General features: G+C 58.4%; 1 protein-coding gene across 1 annotated transcript; it reads left to right on the top strand.

Moving 5' to 3' along the window:
• Positions 1 to 375: 375 nt before the first annotated feature.
• TTLL12 (tubulin tyrosine ligase like 12) lies at positions 376 to 20,900 on the top strand. Its single transcript, XM_054470023.1, has 14 exons — positions 376 to 624; positions 4,348 to 4,517; positions 6,543 to 6,741; positions 7,481 to 7,640; positions 7,729 to 7,862; positions 11,099 to 11,175; positions 12,875 to 12,991; positions 13,087 to 13,281; positions 13,667 to 13,778; positions 14,965 to 15,116; positions 15,620 to 15,701; positions 17,951 to 18,019; positions 18,608 to 18,746; positions 19,356 to 20,900. Exons 1-14 carry the CDS (start codon positions 448 to 450, stop codon positions 19,505 to 19,507), a joined length of 1,935 nt encoding a protein of 644 aa, XP_054325998.1. The 5' UTR covers positions 376 to 447; the 3' UTR covers positions 19,508 to 20,900.
• The last annotated feature ends 1,313 nt before the right edge of the window (positions 20,901 to 22,213 follow it).

The following is a 22,213-nucleotide window of genomic DNA, read 5'->3' as shown; positions in this document are numbered from 1 at the left end:
ACGGGAGGGCTGGGAGGAGGGCAGGGAGGAGAGCGGGGCAGGGGGCGGGGGGGCTGGGAGGAGGGCGGGGCGGGGTGCTGGGAGGAGGGCGGGGCGGGGGGGTGCTGGGAGGAGGGCGGGGCGGGGGGGTGCTGGGAGGAGGGCGGGGCGGGGGGGCTGGGAGGAGGGCGGGGCGGGGGGGGGCTGGGAGGAGGGCGGGGCGGGGGGGGCTGGGAGGAGGGCGGGGCGGAGGCGGGGGGGGCTGGGAGGAGGGCGGGGCGGAGGCGGGGGGGGGCTGGGAGGAGGGCGGGGCGGAGGCGGGGGGGGGGGCTGGGAGGAGGGCGGGGCGGAGGCGGGGGGGGCTGGGAGGAGGGCGGGGCGGAGGCGGGAGGCGGGGGGCCGGCGGGCGGCGGCGGCGGCGGCGGCGGCGTCGGCGTCGGCGTTGGAGTCGGCGCGGGTGCAGGCGCCATGGAGGCCGAGCGGGGTCCCGAGCGCCCGCCTGCGGAGCGTAGCAGCCCCGGCCAGACGCCGGAGGAGGGCGCGCAGGCCTTGGCCGAGTTCGCAGCGCTGCACGGCCCGGCGCTGCGCGCTTCGGGGGTCCCCGAACGTTACTGGGGCCGCCTCCTGCACAAGCTGGAGCACGAGGTGCGGGGAAGGGCGGCGGGCACGTGCGGCGGCCGGGGTGGGAGCGCGGCGGGAGCCCGCGGCGCGGGACAGGGAAGAGCGCTCCCGGGCGGCGGGAGCCGCGCTGAGCCACCCCTAGCGCGTCCTGGGCAGTTCTGGAGCGGCGTGGAGTTGGGGGCCGAAGAGTGACAGCAGGAGACCGGGGTACCTGCGGACCTGATCTGCCCGGGCCCGAGGCCGGCTGAGGGCTGCGGTGGGAACTTTAGGTCCTCCACACACCCGAGCCTCACACAGCCCTGCGAGGAGTGAAACTCATCGCCCCCACTACACAGATGAGAACACTGCGGCTCCGAGAGTCCTTTCAGAGGGATTCTTTCAGCCGCTGCCTCACAGGGACAACGGGAACCCCGTGAATTTGTGTAGCTGTAACTGTTGGGTTCACAGAATTCGGTGTTTTTTCGTTTGATTTGAGCCTCGGGGTCCCCTCATCTTGCAGGTTAAAGAAAACAGGCTGTGAGAGATGGAGGAGAAATCTAAAGAAAAATGGAAAAGGTTGAGAAGCCTCTAGGTTCTCTCCCTTTTTGTGAGGACGGCCCATCCTGCTCACCTGCCTCCTCCACTCCAAAGCGTTCCCCACTGTCCTGGCTGGGGATGAGCCCTGGATTTTTATTGCGTGCCCAGGGGCTGAGGCCACAGCACCTTCCCAGGCTGGCGGGGGGTCTTTTCTTTAGCTGGGACCCGACATCTCCTCCAGGTGCTGCCTCCCGGACTGAGATGAGCCTAGTGGCGCAGGTGATGAAGTGGAACCCCAGAGCCAAGAACAGGGACCCGGGCCGGGATCTAGGAGTCCCTGAGCCTGGCTGCTGGCCAGACTCTACGGTCTCTGAGCCAGTTTTTCTCTGTGTAATCCTGGTTGGACTAGGAACCTTCCTACTGGAAACGTGCAGTGAGTGGCACCTCCTTATGCTACAGTGTAACAGTTTCCTCTGCCCCTCACTTCTGCCATATGCTTTCTGAGGACCACTCTGGTCCCAGGCCTGTGCTTGGTGGAAGGGACCTTGGTTTGTTCATGAGGACAAAAAGGTTCCCATGTGCTGCGTGGAAGGAGCACAGTGGGAATGACCAGCTCCTGCCCAGCCAGCCTCCACGGCAGCACGCCCTCCCCCGGGCGGTCACTCGCCCGTCTGAGTCCTGTTCTCCATCCGGGAAGGGGATGGTGAGACACCACCTGGCTCCCACAGTATCGGAAGGATGGGAGGTGGCTTGAGAAATATGCCTGGCACACAGAGGGTGGTCGCCACCGCGTCACGTCCCCTGCCCAGGCCGCCCTGCCTGCTGTTGCCCTACTAAGGGGCAGCCAGTGTTTTTCCGTGACCCTCCCCAGCCGTTAAGGGCAGAGCTGAGTCACTGCTTTACCATTCACAAACTTGCAGCTCTTCCTGAGTGAAGCCTCCTGCTGCTGCTGGCCCAGGTGTGGGGGAGGCCGCCAGCAGCAGCAGCACCTGCCGGCGCTGTGGGCCCTTACACAATCCTGGCCATCAGCCCTCCTGCCTCACCTTAGGCCGGCTGCCTTGGAAAGGATGGGGAAACTTGAAGATATACATATATATATCTTTTTCTTTTTTTAATTGAGACGGAGTCTTGCTCTGTCACACAGGCTGGAGTACAGTGGCATGATCCCGGCTCACTGCAAGCTCCGCCTCCCGGGTTCAAATGATTTTCCTGCCTCAGCCTCCCGAGTAGCTGGGATTACAGGCGTGCGCCACCACACCCAGCTAATTTTTGTATTTTTAGTAGAGATGGGGCTTCACCATGTTGGTCAGGCTGATCTCGAATTCCTGACCTCGTGATCCGCCCATCTTGGCCTCCCAAAGTGTTGGGATTAGAGATGTGAGCCACCACGCCCGGCCGAAGAGATGTTTTTAAAATGTCTACTCTTCTATCTGCACAAGCTTCCCGGTTGCAAAACCACTCCCCATATCTCCTGGGGAGCTCTTCCGGTCCTGCCATGAAGGGGTTGTGGTGAAGGAGAAACCCAGCACCCCATTTCACAGCTGGGTTGAAGCCAAGCCAGGCTTGAGCAGGCTCTCTGTCCCTCAGCCTCACGCTGTCCCCTAGGGATTTGGAGTACTGGGGCGGAAGCCTGAGGTCTGGATTCCAGCCCTCTGAGCCTCCCCCTAGCCCTAAACTGGAGAAGGCAGTAGCCTCCCCAGACCCACCTTGAGGGCTAAAGGAGAACTGGATGGCTCTTGTCTCAGGTGCCTTGTCCCTCACGTGACCCCTGGTTTGCTCCACCCTGGGCTATCTGCCTCCAGGCCTTCGCTGTTAATCTTCCCTCTGCCTGGAGTTCCTTTCCATCCTCACCCCGTAGCCTCATGTTTAAATCTTCCCCTTCTTCAAGGCTGGCCTCTGGTTATGGTTCCTCATCCATAAAGTCTTCCCAGGCCCTCCAGGCCCCAGAGCAATTTACCTGCTACTCTCAGGTGGCCTAGACCTTACTCAGCCGTGAGCTCCCTGAGCAAGACCATGAGTGATTCATCCTCGTGCCACCAAAGGGCAAGTCCTGCCCAGTGTACAAAAGCTGCCTGCACCTGAGTAGTTAGCTAGTTTCCAACTGCCGTTTTTAATCGAGTAGTGGGAAATAGGTTTTAGGGAGGAACTGGCCTTTGTTGAGCCTCCACTGTGTGCCAGGACTTTATGCACGCTGTTTGATTTCATTCCGTCAGTGTCCTGAAAGGTGGATGACACCCCCTCTCACAAGTGAAGAAACAGTCTCAGAAGTGTAACAATGGCACCACGTGCTTATAGAGCATTTGCTGTGGCACCGCGTGCTTATAGAGCATTTGCTGTCGCCAGGCTCCACTCTATGAGTTCTGGGTATGAATCATGTAATCCTCCCAGTAGCCCTCAGAGGGAGGTTCCGTTATTCCCATTGTGTGGATGAGGAAACACGCACGGGATAGTTAAGTAACTTGTTCAAGGTCACTTGTCTAGGAAGTGGTGAAACCAAGATTTGAACCCACACAGCCTGGCTCCAGAATTTGCCCAGAAGCCCTCCTTGCCGGCTTGTGGCAGACAGCGCATGAGTGTGGCTGTGCCAGGGACCCCTCTGCTCCACACACACCAGAAGAGGTCACTTGCCTGCTTGACTAGCCACACAAGGCAGGACCAAGGCCCTTATCTTCCTGTCCCACCTTGACCTGGGGCCTCGCTTCCTGTTGGCCTGGATTGGGTGGGGCTGGGCTGGAGGAGGCTTCTCTGTGAGTTGACTCAGCTGTCCTAGTGTTGAAGGGTTCTTCTGGTGAGGGGGGCATTCGGGTGTGCCCCCAGCCACCAAGATCCTCACTCTTCCATTGACCTCCAGTGTAATTGGAGCCACCCTCTCTGCCTTTGGGGCCTCTCTTTCCCTGTAATGTGAGGGGGATGGACTAAAGATACCTCCAGCGAGTCCTCGAGGTCCCATCTCCATGCACAGCATCCCGTGGGACAAGAGGCTCTGGATGACAGCTCAGGCGACAGTGGGGTACATTAGGTCCCTGTTCTGAGCCTGAAATCTCCAAGAGCTTCAATCTCCCTGCCCATAAGACTGTGTGTAGTTGCATTAAACAGGTCCCACACCTCTGAAGGAGACAAGTTTGTCCTTGAGGCCTGGGTGTGGCACCTTGGGTGGCTTTCTGGAGTGGTGAAGGCATTGGGGTGGGGTCTCCTGCCCCCACCCCTGCTGACGGGAGCTCTGGCCCCCAGGTTTTCGACGCTGGAGAAGTGTTTGGGATCATGCAAGTGGAGGAGGTGGAAGAGGAGGAGGACGAGGCAGCCCGGGAGGTGCGGAAGCAGCAGCCCAACCCGGGGAGCGAGCTGTGCTACAAGGTCATCGTGACCAGGGAGAGCGGGCTCCAAGCAGCCGACCCCAACAGGTAGGAGCCTGGCCAGAGACACCACCACAACCTTCACTTGGTGAAAGGTGGGAGATGCAGTCATGCAGATTCTCCTGGGCCCTGCACCACCGCAGGACATCTTCCTCAGGACAGCTTTGTGGCAAGCACATGTGGCCAGCAGTGTGTCCATCAGGGCTTCAGAGTACTGTCCGCGGCAACACAGTATTCCTGGGGTGACCGGATGGACCGCGGCCTGAGAGCCTCTCCCAGCGGTCTCATTGTCACAGTGGTCCTGCTGCAGGGGATTAGGAGTTCCAGTTTTGCTCGAGGTCACCCTCCAGGTTAAGGATGCAGGTCAGCCTTACTCCTCCCCAGTCACAGCCCCTCTCTGGTCCTGCTGAATTGGAGTCTGGGGTGGGGCCTGGAACATCTGAGGACCTGAGACCCAGAGCAGGCCTGGCCTTGCGAAGGGCCACGGGATAGTTAGGGCAGAGCTGAGACTGTACCCCAGGCTTCCTGCCCTCAGGGACCAAGAGCGGCTATCCCTAGGACAGGCCTGCAGGCCCCTCTCCCAAAGGTTTTGTGGACCCTCGGAGAAACTTGCTGGGCCCGTGTCCATGCACAGCTCTTTGGGCAGGGGTCTGGTCTCTTCTGCAGAGCTTCTCCCGCCTCCTCCTCCAGCTGGGAGTGGGCAGTAGCAAGCCACCCCGGAAATACGGACAGTCCAGCACCCCCACCCATGCGTGCTTGGGCTCACTCTCCCCTTCAGATTCAGTGAACTGAGTTCTCCTGTGCCGCTCAGGCCCAGGAACAGGTGAATTCAATGCAGTGGCTACCCTGGGAGCTCCCAGCTCATGGTGTCTCTCCGGCCTACAACCACATACCCCACTGCCAGCCTTGTTTTGGGTGGTGGGGAGGCTAGGGATCCAGAGTCTTGGATTTGGAGCCTGAGTGTTCATTTCAGCCCCACCTGCTTCTGGGCCTTTCTGCTTCCAGGCCTTCATCCCCCTGAGTCTCCCCTGATTGCCAGGCCCCAACAAGCTCTCCATCCTCATCCCCATAGCTATCTTTGTACAACACCCCTTGTTGCACTTGCCCAGGGTCACCCCGAAGGCCTGGCTCTGCCATGCATCACGTGGTCACCCACTCTAGCACAAGTGCAAGAGTAAACCCACTTATTTTAGGACAGGCCAACAAAACTCATATAAGCACGGTAAGATAAATATTCCTGAAGTTGCCCCCCAGCCTAAGAACTGGAACATCATTGGCTGGCCCTTTCATTTTAAAAGAGGAACAGAGACGGGGGCAAGCTGGGGGCTGCTTTGTCTATTAGGCACCTGTATGTTTGGTGCCTCCTAATCTGGCAGGGCTCTGGGAGGATTATGGTCAGCCCTGTGTCCTACAGGGTAGGGACAGCTCATCCTGTGCCACAGCCCCAGCATGCTTCTGTGTAGCAGCTCAGCTGCAGGGGTCCTGTGTGCGGGCCTGGAAGCCTCTCCCACAAAAAGGCCTTGGTGCTTCCAGAAGACCTGGCTGCGTGGGTGAGGCTTGTGTGGTAGCCCCCGTGCCGTCTGTGTGCGTTGGCCTGCAGCGTGTAGGACCTTTGCTTTTGTTGAGCAGCTGTGGTGTGCCAGGCCTGCAGGCAGCAAGGTGGGCAGCATGGGCCTGCCCTGCAGTGCCCCGAGGTCCAGTTGAGGACTTCATGCTAGTGACTGCTGGTGTGTTTATTACAAGTGCTTGGTGGACAGTAGGTGTACCACATATCTGATCTCATTTGCTGCTTATGACAGCCAGGTGACGGGCGGTAGAGACCCCTGCTGCCTTGTTTGAGAAGCTTGAAGAGGAGGAGGCACTTGCCCAGCATCACACAGGGAGTGAGCAGCAGTGCCAGCACCTGACCCAGGCCCACTGGAGTCCAAAACTGGGCATAACTATGGCACCCAGTAGACCAAATCTCAGGAAGCTTGGGCCCTGGTCCCAACACAGCCGTGGGCCTCTTCCTCCCCCCACTTCCCTTTGTCCCGTGCCCGCCCAGCAGCCTCACACTGTGGCCTGTGCCCGCAGCATCTTCCTCATCGACCACGCCTGGACGTGCCGTGTGGAGCACGCACGCCAGCAGCTGCAGCAGGTGCCCGGGCTGCTGCACCGCATGGCCAACCTGATGGGCATTGAGTTCCACGGTGAGCTGCCCAGTGCGGAGGCTGTGGCCCTGGTGCTGGAGGAGATGTGGAAGTTCAACCAGACCTACCAGCTGGCCCATGGGGTGAGTGGGTAGCTGGGCCCCAGGGACGGGGAGGACAGGCATGGGCACAGACCTCTGCTGCCCTGTGCCATCAGGCCGGGTGAGGGGCCGGCCAGAGCAAGCAACTCAGTTCTCCTGTGGCTTCCTAAGGAGAGTGCTATCCTGGGGACTCGGACCCAGCTGGCGTCTGAGCTCACAGGACGAAGCCCTCTCAGACTCCTAAACTGAAAGGGCCCAGATGACTCAGCTGCGTCTTTCCTGGCCCCTCTGATTCTGTCACTCTCTTAAAAGCCCTCAACCGTTCCTCAGCCACCCCTGCTGGCCTCTCCGGGAACTCACCCCGTGCTCCAGCCCCTTACCACTCTTAGTTTGGGAAAAGACACCTGCTTGTTTGTCATGATTTTAGCTTAGATATCACCTCCTCCAGGGAGCCTTCCCTGAGCTCAAACACTCCTCCCCCGACCCCCAATTACCCACAAACCCGGATACACCCCTACGGGTGCTGGGTTGTGTGCCTTGTTACCAAACGCCCTTTTACCACGAGTGTTCACACTGTGTTACCCAGGCCTATGTCCTGGTCTACAAAGGCAGCGCTGCTGTCCCGGAGCCCCTAGCTTAGTTAAAGGGCCTGGGGCACATGTGAGAGGGCCTCCAAGATCAGAGAAGTGGCTGTGGGCTGGTGGTCGATGTCTGGGTTCCGGAAGGGAGTTCCAGTGGCTGGATGGGTGAGCGAGAGATGCCATATGTGCTCTGTCTGCAGACATCCGAGGAGAAGATGCCAGTGTGGTATATCATGGACGAGTTCGGTTCGCGGATCCAGCACGCGGACGTGCCCAGCTTCGCCACGGCACCCTTCTTCTACGTGCCCCAGCAGGTGGCTTACACGCTGCTGTGGCCCCTGAGGGACCTGGACACTGGCGGTAAGTCCAGCACCTGCCCGCCCTGGAGGAGGGGCCTCAGCCCGGTGTCCCGTCACCCCCTCTGATAGGCACGCATGTCTTGGCACAGAGGAGGTGACCCGAGACTTTGCCTACGGAGAGACGGACCCCCTGATCCGGAAGTGCATGCTGCTGCCCTGGGCCCCCACCGACATGCTGGACCTCAGCTCCTGCACACCCGAGCCGCCCGCCGAGCACTACCAGGTGCGGCCCTCCTCCACCCCCCGGGCCTGTCTGCTTGGTAGCTTCCAGAATGTTCTCTGTGCAGACACCAAATGTTATCAAACCCCAGCCGGATGCCAGGCCCTGAGCCAGTTACCGTGGGAGGCATAGAGTTTTGGGAGCCTCTGAGAGACAAGGGGCTCAGAGAGTGAACACAAGCTGCCTGTGGCTGCACGGTAGGGGCTCCAGATCCCCGGGTGCCTGGTGGCGGCGTCCATCCTCAGGGGGTCCACGCTGCTCCCTCGGGAAGGAGGGGGCTGTGCAGTTGGTCTTGGCCATGAACCCCACTCAGCCTCCTGTCCTCATCTCACCAAGGCACAGAAACACCCTGTGTTCGCACATCGCGTGCCTCCCTCACTCAGCAGGCCTGCGACTTACCATCATGGTCACTGTTACTGATAACAAAGGTGCTTTCAGTCTCGGTCAGGGCCCCGAGGGACCCAGCTGGCCCACTCGGAAGTGCCTGGCTGGAGGTAAGAGCTCATCCAGGCCCCATACAAGGAGGCTGGCGGGTTAGGGAGCCAGAGTTGGCGAGGCCCCAGTGCCGGGGGAGGAAGAGGAGCCTATGGGAACGTAGCCACCTCCAGAACCAGTCAGGGCTGGGTAGGAGGTTCCCACCCTGACCCATCTCTCCTCCTTCCCCTCCTCTCCCATCTGCTGCTGCTGCTTCCGTAGGCTGGAACCAGCCTACAAGGGAGCCTGTGCTTAGTATTTTGTGGGCGTGTGCCACTCAGTTCCTTACAGTTTTACAGTTCTGTTTTTATCTTCATTTTACTGAGGATGAGGACATTGAGACACAGAGATGTTAAGTCATTTACCAAGGGTCACACAACAGGTGGAAGAGCTGGAGTCCAGCTGAGGCTGCAGGCTTGCCCCACGGCGACTGAAGTCATCCTTTTTGCACACCAGGCGTTTACTAAGTGCCTCAGAGGGTTGCAGGAAGGGTTAGACAAGTTGGCTCACGTGAGAGTGCGTGCGTGGAGGCCGGGCGTGGTGGCTCACGCCTGTAATCCCAGCACTTTGGGAGGCCGAGACAGGCAGATCATGAGGTCAGGATATCGAGACCATCCTGGCCAACACGGTGAAACCCCGTCTCTACTAAAAATACAAAAAATTAGCCGGGTGTGGTGGCGGGCACCTGTTGTCCCAGCTACTCGGGAGGCTGAGGCAGGAGAATGGTGTGAACCCAGGAGGTGGAGCTTGCAGTGAGCTGAGATCACGCCACTGCACTCCAGCCTGAGGAACAGAGCGAGACTCCATCTCAAAAAAAAAAAAAAGTGGGCGATTGGAGTGGTGGCGTGTTTGTGGGCGCTGCTGATTGCGGGGGTGGGCTGTGGCGGGGGCCTCCTTTCACTTTTGGTCTAAGTCAGTGGTGATTGAACCAACCATGCCAGAAACAAGGGGCTCAGTCTTATTGGTTCAAAGGGTGCTTACAAGCCTCCCGGAGCCCCTGCACCAGGAAAGTGCTTAGTACACGTTTGCCTGAAAAAGTGAATGCCTTTGTGGATGCAACTGGAGGGACAAACACTTCCTGGTCTCGGGGTTGTTTGTTAATGAAACGTGAACTAAAGTTCGTGTTTTTCCTTGGGAAGCTCTGGGCTGACCAGGAAGAGGAGGAGATACAAGGCCAGGCATCCTTGTTTTTTCCCATTTGACCCTTCACAATCAGATCTGTGCTCTGGGCCCAGGGTTGCCTATATCAATTAGCTATGGCTGGGTAACAAGTAACTCCAAAACTTAGCACCTTAAAACAGTAAACATTTATTATCTCACACGATTTCTGTGGGACAGGAGTTCAGGAGTGGCTCAACGGGGTGCCTCTGGCCTCAAGTCTCCCTCGAGGTACACAGGCCACCCGTTGGGCTGTGGACCCACTTCTGCACGGCATATGTGCGTACCTGCTGTGTTGGTGCTGGCTGTTGGCAGCAGGCCTGGGCTCCCTGCCTTGTGGGCCTCTCCGTAAGAGTGCTCAGGTGTCCTCAGGATGTGGCACCTGATTTCTCCCAGAGCAAGTGATCCGAGGGAGGGAGCAAAGAGGAAGCCTCAGGCTTCATGGACTTGCGGAAGCAACCCTGTCCCTTCCACCTTTTTCCTGCTCGTTAGAAACAACTCATGAGGCCCATCCCACCCTCAGAGATGGATGCGGCTCTGCCTTTGGAAGAGAGTGTCAAAGAGTTTGTAGGCATATTTTAATCTTTTTTTTTTTTTTAATTTTTTTAAAAAGATAGGGTCTTGCGTTTGTCCAGGCTAGAGTAGTGGCATGATCCTAGCTAACTGCCACCTCCAATTCCTGGGCTCAGGCAATCCTCCTGCCTCAGCCTCCCGAGTAGCTGGGATTCCACGCAACTGCCACCAAGCCCCACTAATGATTTAATTTTTCTGTAGAGACGGGATCTCACTATGTTGCCCGGGCCGGTCCCACACACCTGGGCTCAGGTACTCCTCCACCTCAGCTTCCCAAAGTGCAGGGAAATCCCCAAGATAAATCCCCAAAGTGCAGGGATTCCTGGCTTGAGCGACCATGTGCAGCCACGTGGGCATGTGTTAAATCATCACACTGCTGAAGCTCCCGACAGCCCTCGTGGCTCCTAGGACAAAGTGGCTCCTCCCAGGAGGGGTTTGGAACCTTCTCACCCCCTGTGATTTTGAGGTAGCACTGAGAAGATGTGCAACAATGTTTACCTTGTTCTTTTGACACCAAACTAGGACTGTTCAGCATCCGAGGGGCCTGGAGCCCCAGAATCCTGGGGTGAGGGGGTGGTTAGAGGCTTTGGGGTGTTGGGAGGGAGGAGCAGCCATGCACCCCGTGAGGCCATAGAACCTGACGCCAGGTGGTGAGGCTTGTGTCCCCTCCCTTTCTTACTTTTTTTTTTTTTTTTTTTTTTGAGATGTAGTCTCACACTCTCTCCCAGGCTGGAGTGCAATGGCGCAATCTTGGCTCACTGCAACCTCCGCCTCCCGGGTTCAAGCGATTCTCCTGCCTCAGCCTCCCAAGTAGCTGGAATTACAGGCACACGCCACCATGCCCGGCTAATTTTTATATTCTTAGTAGAGTGGGGGTTTTGCCATGTTGGCCAGGCTGGTCTTGAGCTCCTGACATCATGTGATCCACCTGCCTCACCCTCTCAAAGTGCTGGGATTATGGACATGAGCCACCACGCCCGGCCTTTCTCTCCCTTCCTTGACCTCATCTCTACCTCCGGTGTGTTTCCTTCTAGGCCATTCTGGAGGAAAACAAGGAGAAGCTGCCACTTGACATCAACCCCGTGGTGCACCCCCACGATCACATCTTCAAGTGCGTAGCCCCCATTGCTTGGGCTGGGACTTTTCCCCAGTCTCTGCCTCCCACACTTCGTGGTTCCCACAGCCCCAGAACAGTGCTTGGCACATGGCGCATGGCAAGTCAGCTGCGTCCTTTCTGAGCACAGCAGTGTCAAGTGCAGGGAGTGGAGTTCTTGGGACCCCAGAGAAAATGCCGCAGAAAGTGAGAGAGTGAGTAGGGCTTTCTGGAGATTTTTTTTTTTTTTTTTTTTGAGACAGAGTCTCCCTCTGTCACCCACGCTGGAGTGCAGTGGCACGATCTCAGCTCACTGCAACCTCCACCTCCCAGGTTTCAAACCTCACCTATGAGGCCAGGCGTAGTGGCTCATGCCTGTAATCCCAGCACTTTGGGAGGCCAAGCCAGGTGGATCACCTGAGGTCGGGAGTTCAACACCAGCCTGGCCAACATGGTGAAACCCCGTCTCTACTAAAAATACAAAAAAAAAAAAAAATTGTAGGGCACGGTGGCGGGCGCCTGTAATCACAGCTACTCGGGAGGCCAAGGAGGAAGAATCGCTTGAAACCTGGGAGGCAGAGGCTGCAGTGAACTGAGATCGGGCCACTGCACTCCAGCCTGGGCTACAGAGCAAGACTCCTTCTTAAAAAAATAATATAATAAAATCATCCTTGAAAGTTAAAAATAGGAATAGGCCATGGAAATGCTGACAGTGGACAAAGGGCCCCCTAGGCAGAAGCATTGGCCACCACCGATCACCATCCCACCCCTGTCCTCTGGGCACCAAGGGGTCCCGTTACCAACTCTGCATGTCATGGGGCTGCTCCACTTACCTGGATACCATGTTCATCCAGTCGGGGAAACTAACACCAGCCAGGCCTGTGCGTGCCGGCCCTCCCCACAGCAGGGAGCCTTTGCTGGCCGGGAACATGCTGGGCACCCACAACAGGCACCCAGGCTGCCAGTAGGGGCCCCTCCCAGGAAGCTGCAGGTGTGGCTGGTGAGTTACGGAAAGCCAGGCCAGCAGGTCCAGGCGGGACACCTTGCAGAAGCAGGCACAGGTGAGGACCCAGAGATGCAGAGCAGATTCCACCTCAGCCTTCACAGGAGCCCCTCCCTGAGGTTCTCAGACACTCCCCTTGGCTGCCCAAACCTGGTCCAGCCAGAAACAGGCAGCCTGCTCCACTCTGCCCCCTCCACCGGGCCTGAGCGCTTTCCTCCCTGCTGTCCTCTGCCCCAGCTGGGCAGCCCAAGGGGCTCTTGCTGAGACGTGAGTCTGGTGGTGACCTGGCCAGGGCCTAAGGTCCCTCCACCTCCTCTGGGGCAGAGGCCTCACGGAGGCCCTTGGTGTGTCTGTCTGAGATTGGTGGCCCCGGCCTCATCCTCTTGTTTTCCATGTGAAAGGAAAGAACTAACACATAATAAACACCCGAATTATGCCATTTAATTTTAATGACAAATGTGAGGTGGATGGTGTGGTCCAGTCCTGCAGATGGGGAACCAGGGGTCACAAGGGTACGGGTTGCGCCCCTCCCTCGGCAGATCGGAGGGAGCGGGGTCTGAACCCGGGCTGTCCAACGTCATAACTCGAACCCAGGACTTGCCTCTGCCTCATTAGCTTCAAAACAGGGAGGGGAGTCCCTGAGCCAGGGCTAGTGCTGGAGTCCCACTTGGACACTTGGGAGCCAGGATCACCCAGCTCGGGCTCTCCCCACAGGGTCTACACGGACGTGCAGCAGGTGGCCAGCAGCCTCACCCACCCGCGCTTCACCCTCACCCAGAGTGAGGCGGACGCCGACATCCTCTTCAACTTCTCACACTTCAAGGACTACAGGTGAGGGCACCTCTGGCCGCAGGGGCCCTCCCAGTCAGGGCCTCTGGGCACTGCCGGCCTCCCCTTGAGCTGGCGCACCTGCCTCCGCCTTGCAGGAAGCTCAGCCAGGAGAGGCCGGGCGTGCTGCTGAACCAGTTCCCCTGCGAGAACCTGCTGACCGTCAAGGACTGCCTGGCCTCCATCGCGCGCCGGGCGGGCGGCCCCGAGGGCCCACCCTGGCTGCCCCGAACCTTCAACCTGCGCACCGAGCTGCCACAGTTTGTCAGCTACTTCCAGCAGCGGGAACGGTGGTAAGTCCCAGACATGGCATCAGCGCACTCCATGGCCCTTTTCCCCGGCCTAGCCTCTGTGTCCGCCTGCTCCTCCATGAGCACCCACTGTGGAAACCGTGGTGCGGGAGCCGACCTGTGGTCCCCAAACGTCACAGCCAGCCTCATGGACCGCAGGACCTCTCCAGGCTTTTGCTGGGGCTGTCCTCTCCACCACAGCACAGCTCCCTGGCCTCTGGCAAACCCCTCCTTGTTTCCCATGCCCCTGCCTCTGACAGCTTCTCTCTCGTGCCTCTTCAGCTCCCAAGGAGAAGTGGGCTGCCCTCTTCTGCCTCTGGGTCCTGGGGTGGCACCATCTGGGAACACAGGCCCCAGGCGCCACCCAGACAGCCCTTCTGCTCCCCAGGGGCGAGGACAACCACTGGATCTGCAAGCCCTGGAACCTGGCGCGCAGCCTGGACACCCACGTCACCAAGAGCCTGCACAGCATCATCCGGCACCGAGAGAGCACCCCCAAGGTGGGCCCCGCAGCCCAGGAGCCCCAGGGCTCAGGGCCCTGGCTGGACAGTGAGAGGTGGGGCAAAGGGGACCAAGTGTCATGGTCCTCATGGACAGGTCCAGGCTGGGCAGGGTGGCTTACACCTGTAATCTCAGCACTCTGGGAAGCGGAGGAGGATCACTTGAGCCCAGAAGTTTGGAACCAATCTGAGCAACATAGGGAGACCTCGTTTCTACAAAGGAAACTTGTAGAAACTTTAAAAATTATCCAGGCATGTTGGCACACACCTGTAGTCCCAGCTTCTCAGGAGGCTAAGGCAGGAGGATCACTTGAGCCCGGGAGGTTGAGGCTGCAGCGAGCTGTGATCACGTCACTGCACTCCACCCTGGGCGACAGAGCAAGACCCAGTCTTTAAAAAAAGAACTGTCCTGGGTGCATCTAACCGCAAAGTCCCTACCACATAGTGTACCAGGTATGGCTGCCCAGCAGGGTGAGGTGGCTGAGCCTGGACAAGGAGCCTCTCAGAGCCGTGGTAAAGATTCGTAGTGAGGGGACATCCAGAGGCAGTGTTGGGATTGCAGGACACAGGATCTGCCTGGGCTGTATACGTAGTCAGAGGCTGGCGGAAAATGCATCATGAGGACGATTGTCGTGGAGACTTCAGGCCGTGGGATGGGGGTGGATGGAATTATGGGTGAGAATTTATATTCCATTTCAATTAAAAATGGATATAAAGATTTTGCTTCAGGGTGTGGTGGCTCACACCTGTAATCCCAGCACTTTGGGAGGCCAAGGTGGGCGGATCACCTGAGGTCAGGAGTTCGAAACCAGCCTGGCCAACATGGAGAAACCCCTTCTCTACTAAAAATACAGAAATTAGCTGGGGGTGGTGGCAGGCACCTGTAATCCCAGCTACTCGGGAGGCTGAGGCAGGAGAATCGCTTGAACCCGGGAGGCAGAGGTTGCAGTGAGCCGAGATTGTGCCACCGCACTCCAGCTTGGGCAACAGAACAAAACTCTGCCTCAAAAAAAAAAAGACTTTGCGGCAACTTAGGCAGGTTTGAAAAGGCAGAAGGAAGAGTAAAGTGCAGCCATGTCTGTGCCCCCTGTGTGGCTTTGTGTGCTCGGGAGCCCCGGAGGGCTCTGTCCTGGCCCAGCGGAGGGGAGACAAAGGCCACCAGTGAGCTTGCGCCTGTGTCCTCCAGGTTGTGTCCAAGTACATCGAAAGTCCCGTGTTGTTCCTTCGAGAAGACGTGGGAAAGGTCAAGTTCGACATCCGCTACATCGTGCTGCTGCGGTCAGTGAGGCCCCTACGGTTGTTCGTGTATGATGTGTTCTGGCTGCGGTTCTCCAACCGGTAAGTGGAGGGCCGGCTGGGTCCAGGGTCAGGGAGCTGGGTGACCGGGTGGAGGTAGCTGGTGGGTGATGGGCCCTTTTGGGAATCAGAAAGTGTTGTTGGAAGGCACCCTCCATCACTCACCTAGCGAGCGGCCCTTGGAGCCCGTCTCCCTTGGTGTTAATTGGTGGTGACTTGCCCTGCCCACCTCAGAGTTCTGGCGTTGCCCACAGTAATGGATGTGAACATTCTTTGTAAAATGGGCACCAACATGAGAACCAGGTGCCATTTTTATGGACCTGCAGAGACTTCACAGCTAGCACCTCACTCACCTCCACCCCAGCTCAGTGGGGCTGTGGGGCTCCCCCACCCACACAGACAAGGGAACAGGCTCCCGCCTGAGCAGCAGGTGGTCCTACCCTGAGCCCTGAACCCCTAGTTGGGAAGGCTGAGTGGGTGGCGCCTCCCTCGCAGGGACAAGGCCGGCTCAAGAACCCACATGTGTCTGCACACTTGTCTTCCAGGGCCTTTGCACTCAACGACCTGGATGACTACGAGAAGCACTTCACAGTCATGAACTACGACCCGGATGTGGTGCTGAAGCAGGTAGGGCCTGAGGGAGGTGCAGAGCAGGTTCACACAGAGGCCAGGGCACACCCAGACCCCACCCTGCCCACACTGCCTCCTAGGAGAACTGGCACACGGGCCAGTCCCAGGAGCCGCCTCCTGAGTTCCTGCTATGGAAGGCGATTGTTAGCACTGCCGTGATGAGCCAGGCTGGGTTCTGTGTTGTCTCAGGTAAGCCTCCCCATGGCACAGAGGGCCACTCACTGTGTTTGAGATAATGCGGACACAGAGGGGGATGGGTCCAGCAGCAGGTTGAGACAGTGTGTTCCCAGCCGGGGCTTACTCCTCACCACCACTTCAACTGAAAAAGCAGACCACCCTGTGAGCGCCAGGGCAGGCGGGGGCGGGGAGGCCCCACCTGGTCCGGCTGGCTGCTGGCCCGTGACCCTGCCCAGGTCTAGGACCTCCTGTCCTCCCTGGTACACAGTGCTGAGCAGTGCCCCGTGCAGTGGGCACTCAGTGAATGGCAGCTGCACCATCTGAGCACCTGGAGCTCAGGGGCATCTGGACAAAGGCCCTTCCAAGGTGGGGGCGAGAAACCAGAGCTGGCCAGCCAGTGTACGCAGACAGGTAGGCACAGCCTGCACAGAAGCAGGAGGCCAGCTCTGGGTACAGGAAGGAAGAAAGGAAGTCCTGGAAGGCCTCTGTGGCCTGGCTGGTTAATGAGTGTTTCAGATGCACAGAACACCTACCCCACCTTGCCTGTCGCCAGCCTTGCAGGCGCCGCTGACTCCCCATGCAGCCAGCCCCAACGCTCCCCAACCCCTGAATGTGTGGCTGTCATTCCCAGGCATGTCTTGGTCCTTTTCAGCAGGAGTGTGTTCCTGACCATTGAAGCTGCTGTTTCGCTTACTTAGGTTTTTTGTTTTGTTTTGTTTTTTCGAGAGACAGTGTCTCACACTGTCACCCAGGCTGGAGTGCAGAGGCATGATCTCGGCTCACTGCAACCTCAATCTCCTGGGCCCAAGCCATCCTTCTGCCTCAGCCACCTAAAGTAGCTGGGACTACGGGCACGTGCCTCCACGCCCGGCTAATTTTTTTGTATTTTTAGTAGAGATGGGGTTTCGCCATGTTGCCCAGGCTTGTCTGAAACTCCTGGACTCAAGCGATCTGCCTGCCTCAGCCTCCCAAAGTGCTAGGATTACATGCATGAGCCACCATGCCCGGCCTCCTACTTAGGTTTTTATGTAAATATCATCTCATTGAACGGATCCTTCTGCAGCTTGCTTTGTTGGCTGAGTGGCGTGTTTTGAGGTTTTGAGGTTCAGGGTTGTTCCTGAGTGTGGCTGCAGTTGGTCATCTGAGGTCTTCACTAATGATAAATCATGGCGCGTGAACACACGTGGAGGCACCTGGCCATGCCCGTGTCCGAGGAGTCCTCTAGGAGGACTTGGAGAAAGGGCCGTGCCGTGCCCTGGTGACTGTACCAGCACACACTCCCCACAGGGGCCAAGTGGTCCTGTTGCTTCTGTCCCTCTTATCCTTGCCTGTGTTGAAGCCTACTCTCTAGGACGCAGAGCCCCCAGCAGGGCCCCAGGACATTGTTGGAAGTCGCCCTCAGGTTCTGAGCCCCTCCCTTCTGTACTGTGGGGGTCATCCCGAGAGTCCTCTCCTGGAGCCCTGTGCCTGGGGAGGTGCGACCAGCGTGGCATGGATGGCGGGCTTCCACAGGGGCCTTTCCTGGCTTGTCCTTTTCTGGGAGAAACCTGAGCCGACTGCCACCTTCCTCAGGTGTGTTTTGGGTAAAGTCTTGAGGCCAAAAAGATCTTGCGTCCCTCAAGCACTCTGAGCTAGTGCTGAGCCAGGGCACAGGCAGGCCCCGCGCCGGGGTCTTGAGCTCTGCCTCCTTCGCACTGTACTGAGCTGAGTGTGAGGATGGTGCCAGCCCAGGCCCTGCAGTTTCTGGAGCCCTCGATGTTCGTTGTCTCGCATGAGCCTCACAGCCGCCTGGCAAAGTCCGTTTACCGGACAGGGTACATTTTCCCATTTCACAGAGGAGGAAACAGGCTCAGAGAAGTTAATCCGTTGGTCCAGAGTCACACAGTAAGACCTGGAGCCCAGACTCCATCTCCTGCCTCCTGTTTGGACCCTGAGGGGCTGGGGCTGGCTGCCTGCTCCTGGAACCCCCACCCAGTGTCAGAAGCTCCTGGTCCAGGCAGTAGCAGGCTGCCCGCTCCCGGCCCAGCGGAGGCCTGTGCAGAGCGTGATGGGCCCTGTGTCTGTTGCAGGTGCACTGTGAAGAGTTCATCCCCGAGTTTGAGAAGCAATACCCAGAATTTCCCTGGACGGACGTCCAGGTAAGTCCTGTCCTGCACACCATGGCAGGCCGGTGGGGCGGGTCCCGGGCTGGGGGCCTGCAGGAGCTCCTTCCTTCCCTCTCAGCTGGCATGGCCTGGGAGGGACCTTTGTCCCCTGCAGTTGGTCATTCTCCCCAGAGGCTGGCAAGACAGCATGGGCTCCCCTTCCTTCCACCCTGGGCGTTTGTGGGTGCTCCTGAGAGGGAGGGAGCTAGAGGGGCATGTGGGGCACCCCGGGACAGCCAGAGAGGATGGCAGCACTGCCTGACCCCGGAATCCCAGTCATATGGAGACGTTGGCTGGGGCTCCATGTCCAGCAGCGGCATTCTGGGTGCTGTGTTGAGCTCCTTGGGGCAGTGGGGAGCAACGGGGTCTGCGGCAGGAGATGGGCAGATTTGTAGAAGGTGGGCGTCAGGAGTAAGAGGGCAGGTGCTGGGCAGAGGTGGCCATGGTGAGGTCTAGAGACGTGAAGATGTGGGAGGGGGTGACTTGGGCCATGTAGGGCCCGGGGCTTGGGCAGGGGCAGCAAACCCCCTCTTGAGAAGCTGTTCTGAGCAGGCCTCATAACTCAGCCTCCTCGGTCCCCAGGCTGAGATCTTCCGGGCCTTCACGGAGCTGTTCCAGGTGGCCTGTGCCAAGCCACCGCCCCTGGGCCTCTGCGACTACCCCTCATCCCGGGCCATGTATGCCGTCGACCTCATGCTGAAGTGGGACAGCGGCCCAGATGGTAAGAGAGGCTCCCCATCTCCTGATCCAAACCAGCAGGCGCCCCCTCCGCCAGCCAGCCACAGCCTGGAGAAGGCAGGCAGCTGCCCCAGGCTGTCCTCTGACTTGAATCAGCCAGGAATCTGGGTTGGGGAAAGCCCTGGCTTGGCCCACAGGAAGTGCCTGCGGTGCAGAGTCTGGAGGGGAAGGGCTGCGGGTTGGGCCTCTGAGTCGGGGGAGAGCTCACAGGACAGGAGACCCGTGTGAAAGGCACCCTGACCCCAACCCACACCACCCTGGCCGGCCTTCCCTGTGCCAGACCCCCACACACTCCACCGCTGCTGCTCGTCTACTTTTTTTTGACTAAACTGAACATCCAAGCTTAAAGGGCCAGGCTGTCATCCCTAGGGCTGGAGGCAACCCTGCCCTCTCCTAGAGAAGCAGATGTCAGGCCAGGCCTCCCCAGCAAAGTCAAGAGACCCAAGTTCTAGGCCCGGCGTTGTCCTGCTCATCCCCTGGGAATCAGGGCCCAGGTTCATGGCCTCCCAGCCTTTGCTGGATCCCCAGGCCACTGTCCCTGCAGAGTGGAGGCCAACGAGCCTTCACACTCTGCTGCGCTCTTTGCCGTCAGGAAAGCGGGTGATGCAGCCGCAGATCCTGGAGGTGAACTTCAACCCCGACTGTGAGCGAGCCTGCAGGTACCACCCCACCTTCTTCAACGACGTCTTCAGCACCTTGTTTCTGGACCAGTCCGGTGGCTGCCATGTTACCTGCCTTGTCTAGGCACTCGCTGTCCCCAAAACCTGTGTTTGGAGCAGGATTCCAACCTCAGTTCTCTGAGCTGCTTCTGCAAAGGTTCCCATGTCCCTCCCCACACCGGCCCTGGGCATAGCGTCAGCCCCAGGCCTCTGTCCTCCCGAGCCATCCTGCCGAGCCATCCTCCTGGCCCCACACTCCAGGAGCACAGCATCCTCCTCTTACCTGTGGGTCAGAGCAGGACAGTGATGGTGTCCCCGGGGCTGAGCACCGCCCCAGGCCCTGCCCTCACCACCATCCGTGCACTGATGAGTCTCCAGTTTAGCCAAGGGCTTCGTTCCTGGCATGGAGAATTTGTTCCTGGCTGCTGTGTTTCCAGGGGGTGCTGGGGGAAGGGTTCCGTGGAGCGAGACAAGGTGTCCTCGGGAGCAGGGTTCCACCGGGAAGTGTTTGGGAGCCCTGTGTCACACGGGGCAGGTGAGTTTCTCTTCCGGGGTCTCTGCTCTTATGCATCAGGATGACCCCGGGACGGCTGTGGGGCTCCACACTGCACCCACAGGGCTCTATGCGACAGGGGCCCAGGAACAGTCTGAGGCCACCACCCAGCAAGCCTGCCTTATCACCCATTCCAGCTCACCCAGAACCTTCACCAGCAAACCTCCTGCTGAAGTCCTGGCAGGAAGCCACCATCTTGTTACCTTTTCCTTTTCCATTTGCTGAGGGTCACAGACCCCAACAGGGAAATCAGTATCTGTCTTCCCAGTGGTTGCCCTGCTCGCCGGGCACTCCACGGGGTCCCGCCCTTGTCTGAGATGGGCCAGGATCCTTCAGCAAGGGGTGCCTGGGGCTGGGGCTGATTGTGGGCAGTGGAACACCAGACAGAAAAGGATTCCAATGAGAACTTCAGGTTAAAGTCAGATGCCACCTACCAGGGTCTACAGTCAAAATGTTGGCTTTTTCTTATTTTTTAATGTATGGGAGAAAAATGTAAAATTCCAGTTCTTTTCTAATTATGTTTCTGAAATTAGGAGTCAGCTACCAGCGTTTTTGTGTGGCTGCAGTGTGCCTGGGCCCAGCTCACGGGCAGTGGGTGGACCTAACTGCCCAGGCAGGCGGGAGCTACTTCCAGAGCCTTCCAGTGCATGGGAGGGCAGGGCTGGGTGTGGCGGTGTCTCCTCTTTGAAATTAAGAACTATCTTTCTTGTAGCAAAGCTGCACCTGATGATGCTGCCTCTCCTCTCCATGTTGTCTGGGTCCCTGTTTACAAGCACGCGTTGCCCTTCCTGAGGGGAGCCATGCTCTAGCCCCTGGAGGGCCTGTTGCAGGGGCAGGGTGGGCCCATCGCCTTTGGCAGCTCCTGGAGAGCTGTTGACATGCAGTCCCCCTCGGTTCGTGCTGCAATAAAGTCCATCTTCTCTTACTTCTGCCCTCCTTTCTCTTTGGACCCTGGAGCCACAGGCTCAGCCTGGCCTATCGCCCCGGGTGTCACTGAAAAGCCCCAAATACCAAGAAGTCACTCACAAAAAGTGGGAGAGGAAACAAGATGGCCTTTAGAGCGCAGGGCTCCACCCCACAGGCTGATTTCCCCATGCTGGATCTGTTTCCAAGCCGGCCGGGAGCCTCGGTCCTCGAGTGGCCCCGCAGCCCTAGTGGCCCTGGAGATAGCGGCCTCCCCACACTTGCCTCCTTGTCCTGGGGTGGGGACGGTGAGACACTCTGGCTGCTGGGGCGCCCGCAGGGCTCCTCGGGCCACCGCTGAGCAGGTGCATGGACACCGTCAGTGGGTGGAAGCAGCGCCACATGGTGACCAAGGAGGTTAAGACTCAGAAGGCAGGCCAGGCATGGTGGCTCACACCTATAATCCCAGCATTTGGGGAGGCTGAGGCAGGACAGAGAACAGGTCACACAAAGTCAAGAGATCGAGACAATCCTGGACAGCATGGTAAAACTCTGTCTCTACTAAAAATACAAAAAAAAAAAAAAAAAATTAGCCGGGCGTGGTGGCACGCGCCTGTAGTCCCAGCTACTCAGGAGGCTGAGGCAGGAGAATCGCTTGAACCCGGGAGGCAGAGGTTGCAGTGAGCCAAGATGGCGCCACTGCACTCCAGCCTGGGCAACAGAGCAAGACTCTGTCTCAAAAAATAATAATAAATAAACCCACTCAGAAAGCATCAAAACCTTAAGTTCCTAGCGGATGACAGCAGCTTAGAAAAGGAGAGAATGCTGTCTGTTACGAGCAGGGGAAACGTCACCAGGCTGTTAAAAGGAAGCCGGCAGACGAAATGCTAAATTCGTTCTCCTCTCGCCCATTTTCCCAGGGCGTTTTTGTGGCAGTGCGTGGTTTGTGGCCAGCAGCAGCTATGTGGGACATTTGTTACAGATGAACAACCCTACGAGTTGCGGAGATGGCAGAAGTCTGGGTTGCACTTTCTCCAATCCTTAAGTGTCTGTCTCGGACTCAGGTGTCCCTTGACACTTCAAAGGATACCCCTGTGCCCTGCGGGGACGGTGCATGCTCACCGGCGTGCTGGAGCAGGAGACAGCTTGGCCTGTAAGTTTCTTGCTAGCAAGGACTTCTCTGCCGTCCGCTGCTTGGACTAATGTCTGCACAGAGCTCTGGAGAAATTCAACTGTGAGCATCTTGGAGAGCTTCAGAAATAATAAAAAGGATACACAGAGGCTCCCCAGCTGGCTTCTCTGCACCGGTGAGCATCGGGAAAGCCACATGGGCTG

Source organism: Pongo pygmaeus, chromosome 23 (genome assembly GCF_028885625.2).
Source record: "Pongo pygmaeus isolate AG05252 chromosome 23, NHGRI_mPonPyg2-v2.0_pri, whole genome shotgun sequence".
NCBI lineage: Eukaryota > Metazoa > Chordata > Mammalia > Primates > Hominidae > Pongo > Pongo pygmaeus.
Note: the sequence above shows the minus strand (reverse complement) of the source record. Positions and strands in the feature narration are given on the sequence as shown.

Excerpts from the sequence above, each read along its gene's own strand:
- TTLL12 (XM_054470023.1), top strand. The coding sequence starts at position 448 with ATGGAGGCCGAGCGGGGTCCCGAGCGCCCGCCTGCGGAGCGTAGCAGC. Across the intron at positions 12,992-13,086 it reads TCACACTTCAAGGACTACAG|GAAGCTCAGCCAGGAGAGGC; the intron begins GTGAGGGCACCT and ends TCCGCCTTGCAG. Across the intron at positions 13,282-13,666 it reads TTCCAGCAGCGGGAACGGTG|GGGCGAGGACAACCACTGGA; the intron begins GTAAGTCCCAGA and ends TCTGCTCCCCAG.